Here is an 11,034-nt window from a genome sequence, read left to right as displayed (position 1 = left end):
GGTGTGTGTAAAACTCTCAGAGAAGGACTCGTTTTGTGGATTTGGGTGATAAACTGATGATAAAGCCAATGCTTATTGAGGCACCAAGTGTTACGCAGGTTCTTATTCGATCTTCAGAACAACCCTCTGAGATTCGTACTACTTCTGCACACACTTTGGCAACTCCATATTACAGATGGGAAAATCGAGGTTTAAGAAAGGCAAGTAAGTTGCCCAAGATCACTCAGTCTGTAAATGACAACACTAGCAGAATCTTCTCCACAGCCTGACCTTACCACATACAAGGGACTCTCCTGCTCACTCAGTCCTTTGTGTTTTATCCTCACCAGAGCCTCAGACAATGAGCAGCTTTGTTGGTAAGTGACCCCACTTTACAAACAAGGAATAGGTTCAGAAAATTAGCAGTTGGCCTAAGGTCCAGGGCTGAGGCTGGGGAGTCAGGGACTAGCATTTAGGTTTTTCAGGTCTTCCTTGTCCAGTTTCCCCCCATTCTGCTGCCTCTTGCTGGGTCTCTGTCCTTTAAATGTGGATGCATGTCTGTGTGACTGCAGAGAGCTCCTGAAGGTCTTGTAGCCATCAGGGGCCTACTGGAACATTCACACACTTTCACCCATCCACACTTTACACCACCTTTATTGAGAACCTCCTCAATACAGGGGACACTGGGGAGCTACTTTTTTGAAGGACAGGGAATGGTCCATTTCTCCTGGAAGGGTTGGCTCGTTGAAATTCTGATTACTGAATGTTCAGGAATTTTATGAGCTTCTTTTTTTTTTTTATTCATTTATTCACATGTGCATACATTGTTTGAGTCATTTCTCCATCTTGTCCCCCACGCCCACCCTTTCCACCTCCCCCCTATGAGCTTCTTATTTAAACAGCCAATAGAAATTGATATGCCTCAATTGAATATATTAGAAAAAAATGTTATAAACACAAAACGGATAATTTCCTAATTTTGCTTTATGTTACTGTTATCTATACCATTGAAGGTATTTACATATCAGCATGGTGGAAAACTATATAATATTATACTCGTGTCCATAATAACGAACATTTCAGTCAGTGGCAGGTCACATATATGACAGTGGTCCCATAACACTATAATAGAGCTGAAGAATTCCTATTTCCTAGTGACAGTGTAGCCATCATAATGTATAGTACCATGCGTTTCTCAAATGCTGATGAAAACAAGTGTGTTTAGTCACACAAATTAACTATTGTGTTACAGTTGCCTATCATAGGGACATGCTGCACAGGTTTGTAGCCTGGTTGTACAGCAGGTGATTCCACCTGGGTTTGTGTAAATATATTATGTTCAGAGAATGAGGAAGTTGCTTATGATGGTCATATGTCTCACAAATATCCCACACTGGAATCTAATGATAAAGAACATACAATGCCACTGAGCATCTTTGTTTGGTGATATCACATTGGCACACACTACAAATCAGGGGTATCCCTGTCCCCAAAGAACTAGTTGTTAAACATTTTTACCATTACACTATTGGTCAAGGACAGTCTGAGGGTCAAAAGGGACTGGGAGTGTAGCTCAATGGTAGAGCACTTGCCTAGGATATGCAAAGCCCTGGGTTTGATCCTCAGCATTGCACTAGGAAAAAAAATGACTGGGGTCTTGGCAAAGGCCTTCTGGCTTTGCCAAATGTGTAGGCTCCCTTCTGCAAAAAGCTTCCTGAGGTTCAGGAAATCAGTAGTGGCCTAAGATCTGGGGCTGAGACTTGGGGGCTGGTGATTAGGGCATTTTATTGAGTCCTTTTCTGTCTACCCTATTTATCAGATGTGATATGCAGGATAAGAAACACGAAGCTCAGTCTTGAACTCTAGAGATAGAAGGACCATGTCCTTGGGGGACACCGCACCCATTTCAAGTCCAGCGAGGTGTTAGATGCTCATGGGTTCATAGCCAAGGAACAAGTTGAGGGCTAACAGGAGGTGGGGATACACAGCCATGGTGGGGTGGCAGGCGGGGAGTTATATGTCTTGGCATTCACTTTGAGTTTCAAGGGATCTAGCGGTGCAGGTAATGGCGAAAGGCCTTCCATCCAGGGAAAGAGCACAGTTTGGGCAGCAGTCAGAGCTCATGAGAGTGTTTTCTAAGAGAACACAGCTTTTCAGAAAGGTACTTTACATTTACATTACCCCCAGGGACAGGTGGGAAAGCATGACGGACTCCTCATTGTGCATCACTGAAATCTTGGGTTCTGGTCTCAGCCCTCCCACTAAGTAGATGTGTGACACAACAACAACACAGCCCTCAGGTTCCTCATCTTCAAAATGAAGAATTAGTCCCTTGTTTCCTTGGTCGTATTCAATGTTCTGATTCCATAGTCAAAGACTGGATGTTTTCTACTCAGTTCAACTCACCCACTGCTTCTACAGAGAACACAGACCTTCTAATTGCTTATCTGTTCATCACTAGTCCACAAATTCCCTTTCAAATTCTAAGCAAATTTGAAATACTTAGCTCTCCTCCTGCCAATCCTGCCCCCTCTGCTTTGAGCTGAGGATAACTTGGTTCTAGCTCAGCAGCCTGCTGGGGCTTAGAAGCCTGGGAGAGGGAAGGAGCAACCTCCAGTTTGACCTATCCCTTCAGCTAACAATGGTGTTAGCACCTCTATTAGGCTGCTTGTGATGGGGTAGGGGTCAGCCACTGCTGCCCAAAAACTCCTCTGGGCTTTCTAGCAAGGTCCCGGGGTCATTGGCTATGAAGATCAAGCCTGAGTTGGGGGGATAACTCTGGGTTAACAAAGCTCTTTTGAAGGAAGTAGTTTCTGCTATAATTGAAATCTTTGTCCCTCTCCTTGTTGAGAATCACTTACTTGTTCTCTGAATACTTAAGCAGGCATAATCTTGGTCTTGCCCTGCTGGCCCTTCCAGAGCCTTCTTTCCAGTCAGATGGCAAAGGACTGGGTCATGGATAATCTAACCCTGCTCTGGATGGCACCTAGGAACTGAGGATGGGGCCTATCTCTAGGCTGAAGGGCAAGGTCATTTTCTTCTGGGGTGTCTGGGGACATCCTTTATTTGCAAACTGGCCAGTGGCCAAGGTTTAAATACACTGGTTTCATGTTTGAAAGGTATCTAGGCTCGATCTTCTAGTGAGGAGGCATCTCAGACTTCTTGGAGTGTTTGGGGAAAGGGGAAGCCCCCAAAGTGCTCCTGGGAAGGCAGGTGTAGAAACCCTTTCCTGGCACTGTTTACCCCAGGGAAGGAGGGGGTAAAGGTGACCAAATTGGTATGGCTGGGGAGGACCCAGTCTCTGAGTTACACACACACACCTGCAAGGCCAAGCCTATGAGGTCGATGCAGCGAAGTCTTTTTGGGTGAAAGTAGACAGGATCTGTTGCTCTGCTTTCAAAATTGAAACTCAGCTCTTCACTGCTCACTGTTTCCCCTGCTGTGGTCATGGTCTGAGCCCTCATTATGTCACTTTCCTTTCTAATTGTTCTCTTCTTTCCCATCTCAGCACTTGAGAGACCATTCTCCATGCAGTTGCTAGAGTGAACTTTTTAAAAATAAATCAAATTATTCTACTTACATGTTGACAACCCACCAATGACCTATCATATTTGAGGTAGAAACCTAAACTCCTCCCTGTTCTTTACAAAGGCCCCATGGGCACTGGCCCCATCTCCCACTTGACCCCAGCAGGTCCACACCAGTAGCCAAGCTGACCTTTCCTACCTGGAGACCTTTTCACCTGCTTCTTTCTCAGCATAGATCATGTTCACCTCCCAGACCCCTTTTTTACAGTGACCCCTCCTCACTTCTGCCATTCTCTCATCACGTCACCCGTTTAATTGACTTCAAAGCATGCATGAGTCTCTGAAACTCTTATATTTCTCAGCCTTCATTAATTGTGACCTTCATAAGACCAGGAAGTGTGAAGGTCCTAAGACAGTGAATGTCACATGGTAGGTACTCGATAAAATGTGGACATTATAAATGAACAAATAGTCAAATTAGCTGCTTGGGAATTTTCTGAATTAAAAAAAAACCCTTCAGTTTATGTGCATCAGCTGCCATTGCTGCAGGTTAGATAAGAAGGCAGAGTGGGTTGGGAGGAGGGGGACTCATAGGGACTGTGGGAGAGGCTCTTCTACTTCTGTGCTTGCAGCCACACAGCATGGGGTGAGAACCGGCCTCTAAGTGCTACCCTCAGCCTGGGCTTCCTTCCAGGCCTGCCGCACCTTGATCTTCACTTTGAAAGGATGAATCAGAAAGACCACTTTGGGGTCACCCTCCAGGGAGGGCAGCTGCCCATCATCTGGCAATTCCAGGTCAAACCTCTGCAGCAACCAGGCCATGATGAGGAAGAGCTCCTGGCGGGCCAGAACTTCTCCGACACAGGAGCGGGGACCGGCTCCAAAGGGCAAGTAGCTTAATGAGGGTGTGATGATCTGTTTTCCCATTGGATCTAAGAAGCGCTCTGTGGGCAAAGGAAGGCATCAGCCAAGGACCAGGGCATGTAGAATCATGCTTCTGCCCTGAGGGGGAGATGTGGTCCTGCCCAAGATGCCACAGAAAGAGATACAGCCTGCTCTCAGGTAGCCCTTATGAGGGAATGAAATACTCAGGAAGGATGAAAAGGAGGTGGCGTAAACAGGTAAGAATTCCAGCATCAAAGAGGAGGAAGGCAGATGCCTAGAGGATTTTTCTGAGGAGCAAATTTGGAGGAGGAAAGAGAGAATGAGAATCCTGTCGTGAAGAATAATTTGGGGCAATCTACAGTAGGGTGAGGGTGGCAACAGGTCCATAGAGATGGAGCCAAGAATTTTCTAGTAATAAGCATGGCAGAGGAGAAGGGATGCTGGGGTAGTAGAACAGATTCAGGCTGGCTGTGTGGCCCAGGGAGCAGAATGGGACAGGACAGGGACTCACCAGGCATGAACTGGTCTGGCTGGTGCCACTCTTTCTCATTGTGATGCAGTGCCCACAAATTGACGATCACATGTGTGTTCTTGTCAATGGTAAATTCGCCAATGCTGTCCCAGAGAAGGGAAAGAAGAGGCATCTGGAGTATTGCCCTCCCCTTCCCATCCAGCCCCAAGTCTCCAGGTTTCCCACTCCCTGAGCAGAAAAGAACCCTTTGCTCCTCATTCCCACTTATCTTTTCCTTAGCTTCTGCCTGGCCAAATCTGAATCCAGTCTTGTCCTCTGAGCAGGTACTTAGGTTTCGACACTGTACATGGACACTTATGTCTGTCAGGGCACATTAGTGTGCATCAGGAGATGGTGCATGTGTGTGTGTGTATGTGTGTGCGCTGTAGTGGCTGAATGGGGTAGGAGCACAGAGTGTGCAGTCTTTCATCCTAGAGCTGTGTTTCCAAGGGCAACAGGCAGCCTCTGAGGGCAGCTAGGTGGATCTGGGGCTTCATTCATGGGTGGGTGGCAGGGGAGGGTGATACATTGATCTGGTCCAGGGCTAAGGTGACTGACAGCAGCCAGCGTTTGACTATAGGTTGACTGGCAGGTGGATGGGGGACATGGATGGGGACAGGTGGGCTGATGAGCAGAGCTCAGTGCATCATAAAGCTAGGTGTCTTGGAAGGGATAGCATACCTGGAGTCAGTGTTAGCCTTGTGGGGGATGAGCATTGGGGCCACGGGCCGGATACGAAGCACCTCTCGGATGGTGGCCTCCAAAAAGAGGAGGTGGGTCCGATCACTAACAGTTGGTGTCCGGCCGAAACCTATATTCTGGTCAATCTCCTCATGGAGCTTCTTCTTTATCTGAGGGCCAGAGCAATGTACATGATGACCAGAGTGCTTAAGCCCAAGAGAAACATGGGGTTAGCAAAACCCAACACCCATATGCAGAAGAGCCTGAAGAGATACTTCCCAGTGGGTGCTCTGCAGCCCAGCCCCTGCTTCTAAAAGATGGGGCAGCTTTAACCTGGAACCAGAGCCATCCCCTGCATGGGTCGGGGGCAGGGCAGACCCAAGCTTCCTGGCCAGAGGACATGGCTTCTCCCTCTCTCTGGGATGCAGAGGTCAGGATGGCTGGGTAGATGGGAAGACAGGAGTGGAAGAAGCTCACCTGAGGATTGTGCAGCAGAAAGGCCACAATCCACCTCACCACAGAGGTGGTAGTTTCCACACCAGCCCCAAAGATGTCCCCAGTGGTGGCAAGGATGTGCTTATCTGTAAGTATACTTGAGTCCGGGTCTGGGCCAGCATTGTTATTGTCTGCAGTCATCTTGGCTTGAATCAGAATGTCCAGCAGGCTGGTGATAGAGCCACTTTTAAATTTCTCCTAGGTTTGGGGAAGATGGGAGTTTGTAATAAAGAAATAGCCCCAATCTGTAATACTCCTGCCATGCTTTCATCCTAGCTTAGAGATAACAAGGCTCTTTGTGCTTGGAAGTGGAGTAGGGCTGGGTAGGAGACAGCACTGGGCCCTCTTTAATTTGTGGGGTAGATGGGTCCCTTTCAGGATCTTCTTCAATTTCTCACTTTCCCACTCCCATCCACTAATTAGGACAGTTTTAACTGCACCTACTATACCCCAGGCTCTCTGCTAGGCTCTGGGGCTCTTACAGCATCCATAATGTACCCCTGTTATGCTGTCATGGCACTTTCAATCTCACTCATGCTCTTATCTGCTCTACCACCTACCTTGTGCTTTTTTAACATTTCACTCATCACTCCGTCTCTCATTTTAACATACTTCCTTATCATTTCCAGAGTTTTGTTGGGAAAAATCTGGAGAACAGATAGAAATGTCACATTCCCTTCTCTTCCATTTTGCTTTTCCAGCTAGGGGACTCCCTCCCAGAAGCAGATCCTAGCTTTCGGTTTCAGGAGAGTTCCCACTTCAACCCTGACCTTCGGCCATCATGGGAGGCAAGACAGGGACACAGAGTGGGAATATCAGGACAAACAGGACAACTCCAAACAAGGGAGGAAAAGGAGAGGATGGCCTCCTCTTTATCTTCCCATTCTTCAATCAGACATCAAACCCTGACTGTGCCATGTGCCCAGTCCTTTGTAGGTAGCCCTTAAGGAGTAAGGTAGACCTAAGTCTTCAGACTTGTGCAAGTTCCTTAACCTGGTTATGGTTAGCTTTTCATCTGCACAGTGGAGATATTAAAATACTCCTCCATGGGGGAATTCAGTGATCAATGCATGTAGAATACTTAATGCTGGCACATGGCAATTGGAAAATAAACAAGAGCCACCACCATGAGTTTAAAATGCCCAATTAAAAAGCCAAGTAGAGAAGTGGCCAAGGTTATAATAGGCAGTAAAAAGATGGGTCAGGAGCTGGGCAGTAGAAGGAGGAAGATAACTGGGAACCCTGTTCAGGTCTTCTGACCTAGCTTCACCCTCACCTTCAACCAGGGGAATATGTCCACCAAGTTTTCATTGCCCAGGTTGTCCAGGATGCCCTCAGAAAAGGTCCTTATGATCTCCAACTCAGGATCACCATACTTGTAGGAGATGTTGAAACAGATCAAGCTGATTACATTGATGATCATCATGAAGACAGGCAAGGACAAATCTATGTCCTGTCCATTGTAGGTGGCCAGCAAATCACACAAAGCAGTGATTTCTCGACATACTAAGAGGAGAGATGGGCACTAGGATGAAGAATGAATCAGTACCCTCACCCCTTCCTAACCAGGGCAGGACACAGATAGCAGATGGCCACTAGATGGTAGCAGTGGCCAAGAAAAAGCTCTACCAAGCCATTCATAACCCTTTGCCCACTCTCCAACCTTCCATTCCTTCCCCAGCCCCTGTGGGATCAGCTCCTGCCCCAGGGTCAGCCCAGCACTCACTGATCGACTCCAACCTCTGTTCACCTTCCCTGAACAGGGCAAAGGTGCCCAGCACCAGCTTCCTGTGCAGCTGCCATTGGGCACCAGAGTCAGCAAAGGCGATGCCCTTCCCATGGTCTGACAGGACGTTGAAAGTCTCCTTTGCAGAGCAGACAAGGTGGCAGAAATAACACACCATCCACCCACCCTTTCCTGGGTCTCCCAACCCCCTCCTCCCACCTGGGTAGAAGGCAGGTACCTGCCATGCTGACCCTTGTGTGAGGATGTCCCTGCATCACTCCACCATGATTACAAGGTATTGGCAGGACAACCTTATAAGCCTTACTACTCCCAATTCCTTGAGACAGTGTAGTGAGGAGGAAGAAAGAACCCTCAATTAGAATGGAGGAGTCCTGGGGTTCAGCTCACTGACAGGAGCAGGGAGGCGGCTGTGGGTGGGATAAACCTGTCTCAGGGGCAGAGAGCAGGAGGCTTACAGACCTCTGCCTTTCCAGGGTCCTTCTGGAGCTGCTAGCAGCACAGCTCATCTCTTTTTTTGTTGTTGTTGTTTATCTTTCCACCAAAAGCCTATTCACCCAGCCACAAGCCCACATCTGAGTCTAGATGTTTCACCTGTGCCTCTTCCCAGAAGTACTCCAAAAACAAGCGTTCAAAGTCTCCCTCTTCCATCCCTTGACCCGCAAGCCCCACCTGACTGGCCCCCTCTGTCCTCTCTTGCTCCTGAGAGGAACCTAGCAGGGGAAGAAGCCAGAAGGGGTGGGAGCCTGGTTGTTGGCCAGCCCATCTGGCTGGCTGGTCCAAGGAAAGAGTCAACCTTGGCCTGATCAAAGCTGTTGGGGTGTTCAGGGGAGTTCTGAGCAGCAGAATGCCAAGCTGGGGGCATTGGCTATGTTTTTGGGATGGCTACTCGACACAACAGCATGCTCAGTGGGATGAAGAGAAGATGTGAAATGCTGTCATGGATCAGCCACCATGAAATGGAGCTACCGAGACAATGCCAGGGAAACAGCAATGCCAGTCCTCCAAGAGCCAGGCCATTTCTTCCCAACACCCTCTCATGGAGGCAGTGATCTCTGCCCCATTTTGTATAAAGAGTAACATTCATGCTGGCTGTTTATTTAGCACTGATGTATGCCTGGGCTAAGGACTTCATATGCATCTTCTCAATTAATTAGGTTCAGAGAGATTATCATCTGGTTCAGGTGAGTGGAGCAAGGGCTGCTGGACCCCTCAATCTACTGCACCCCCCCCCCAATCCCATCTGCTGGTCAGCCTTCCTTTAATTCTTTCTGCCTAGTTTAGAGGCTGGGTTGGAGTGTGAGGGGTTGCTCCCCTCCCATCATCTCATTAGTCTGATTTTGGAATAATTAAAAACTTCACAGCCCCAGGGGTGGTGAGGAAGAGGGAAGATAAGCACACTTACCATTTGGGGCCTTCCAGAGAATTCCTTGCCCTTCTTGGTAAGTACCTCCTTGGCCAGCTGGTACTGACCGATGACCACTGTATTCTTGGTGCCCATACGAAGGGAATAGATGGGGCCATATTTTTTCTGCAGTTTGAATAAGTTGACATGCATATGGCCATGTCTGGGGAGGAACGGCAGGCTCCCTACCAGGGGCAAGGATGGGAGGCTCTTGGGGTACTTGGTGCCAGAGAATTTTCCTTTGGGCCAAAAGAAATAGGCTAGGATGAGCAATAAGAGAGCCACTAGTTCCCACATGGTAGCCTGTGCTGGCAGGCAGGGTGGACAGCTGTGGGGTAAGAGAGTCACAGAGACTCTAGGGAACAAGCGAGCCTTTATAAGAGTTTCCCTGATCTTTACCTTGAGGTTGCGTTATCTCTTGGCTTGTTAAAGTTTATCCTGGAACAGAGCCAAGCTTGAGCCTTCTCCCAGATCTGGCAGAGGAGGTGGAATGGAGGCCATGTCAAGGGCTGGCTCAACTCCAGGGCAAAACCCTGTGGAAGCAGCTCCCTGGAGCTCCTCAACCATGGATGACCCCAAGAGTGCGCCAGAGGCAAATGGTATCGGGATTGGTGATCAAACCTTCAGACTTTTTGTACTGTAAAATCAAATTGCTAGACAGATAACCATGTTAGCAGATTATAATTAGCAGAACCTGTCAAAGGTATTTCATCCAATCTTATCATTTAACAGTCAAGGAAAGTGAAATCTTCAAAAGTCACATTGTGTGAGGTCACTCAGGACAGTGACAACAAGAACCAGATGTCTATCTCCTGGGTGAGTGCTCTTTCCCAGGGGCACTGACACTGAGGTGTCCAGAGCCAGACAGGTTTCAGTTCAAATTCAAGCTTGGTCACTCTGTAGCTACATGATCTTTGGCAAGTTACTTTATCTTTTCTGAAAAACTGCTTTTATTATGTTAAAAATATATATAACATAGAATTGTTATTTTAAAAATTTTATTTAAAAATATCTTGGTCGTCCCAGGGTTTGAACTCAGGGCCTCCCACTTGCAAGACAGGTGCCTACAACTAAAATTTATTTTAACCAATATATAAAACTACATATATGGGGGTACCATGTGGTGCTTTAATTAAAAATTTAACATTTTAATCACTTTTAAGTGTACATTTCAGGAGTATTAAGTACATTCACAATGTTATACAATCATCACCACTAGCTACTTCTAAATCTTTCTCATCACCCAAGCAAACACTGTACCCACTAAGCAATCACTCCCTATTTTTCCCTCCTCCAGCTCCTGGAAACCTGTAATCTGTTTTCTGTCTCTGAACATGCCTATTTCTAACAAGCATTGTCTTTTTGTGCTTGGTTTATTCCACTTGGTAGAACATCTTCTGGGTTTGTCCATACTGTCACTAAATAATATTCTGTTGTCACATTTTGTTTATTCAATCATCAGTTGACAGACACTTGAGCTGTTTCCACCTTTGGCTTCTTTTGAGCAACACTGCTATCAGCATTGCTGTGCAATTATCTGTTTGAGTTTCTGTTTTCAATTCTTTTGGATATGTATGTATGTAGCCATATGGTGATCTTAGGTTTACTTAACATTTTAAGGTTTCAGCTTCCGCATTTGTAAAATGGGAACAATGATGGGATCTGCTTCTCAAGGTTATTGTGATTCAGTGAGCTAATGTATGTCAAAGTGCTGTCTAGCACAATGTGCATGCTCATTTAATATTTCTTTATATCACTATTATACCAAAATTGCTCCCTAGTTTTTCTGAGCACCTATCAGTAGATC

At 47.0% G+C, this 11,034-nt stretch overlaps 2 protein-coding genes across 5 annotated transcripts in view; one reads left to right on the top strand and one right to left on the bottom strand.

The window, feature by feature from the left end:
* Positions 1-945: 945 nt before the first annotated feature.
* On the bottom strand, positions 946-9,593 carry Cyp17a1 (cytochrome P450 family 17 subfamily A member 1). 3 transcript variants are annotated; one of them, XM_020171258.2, is made up of 8 exons: positions 9,228-9,591; positions 7,805-7,943; positions 7,355-7,584; positions 6,639-6,725; positions 6,061-6,276; positions 5,584-5,753; positions 4,903-5,006; positions 946-4,450 (listed from the first exon to the last, which is right to left on the bottom strand). In XM_020171258.2, the coding sequence occupies exons 1-8, from the start codon at positions 9,522-9,524 to the stop codon at positions 4,167-4,169; spliced, it is 1,527 nt and encodes a 508-aa protein (XP_020026847.1). In that variant the 5' UTR covers positions 9,525-9,591; the 3' UTR covers positions 946-4,166. The 3 variants fall into 3 exon arrangements, with proteins under 3 accessions (XP_020026847.1, XP_073934513.1, XP_073934514.1); XM_074078412.1 differs by lacking the exon at positions 6,639-6,725 and having other exon boundaries at positions 9,228-9,593; XM_074078413.1 differs by lacking the exon at positions 946-4,450 and having other exon boundaries at positions 4,980-5,223; positions 9,228-9,593.
* Positions 8,623-11,034, top strand: part of Borcs7 (BLOC-1 related complex subunit 7) — a 51,315-nt gene continuing 48,903 nt past the window's right edge. For both annotated transcript variants that reach the window (XM_020171190.2, XM_074078418.1), the window contains exon 1: positions 8,623-9,006. The gene's annotated coding sequence lies outside the window, so the exon portion shown is untranslated. The remainder of the gene's footprint in view (positions 9,007-11,034) is intronic.

Source organism: Castor canadensis, chromosome 7, assembly GCF_047511655.1.
Source record: "Castor canadensis chromosome 7, mCasCan1.hap1v2, whole genome shotgun sequence".
In the NCBI taxonomy this organism is placed as follows: Eukaryota; Metazoa; Chordata; class Mammalia; order Rodentia; family Castoridae; genus Castor; species Castor canadensis.
The sequence above is the reverse complement of the archived record's forward strand: the minus strand, read 5'-3'. Positions and strand labels throughout refer to the sequence as shown.

Bases quoted from the DNA above. Each gene is read 5' to 3' on its own strand.
- Cyp17a1 (XM_020171258.2), bottom strand. From the start codon at position 9,524: ATGTGGGAACTAGTGGCTCTCTTATTGCTCATCCTAGCCTATTTCTTT. The intron at 6,726-7,354 runs GTGAGGGTGAAG...TCTGTTCTCCAG, and splicing joins ACATATTCCCCTGGTTGAAG to ATTTTTCCCAACAAAACTCT. The intron at 6,277-6,638 runs GTAGGTGGTAGA...CCCCAAACCTAG, and splicing joins AAATGTTAAAAAAGCACAAG to GAGAAATTTAAAAGTGGCTC.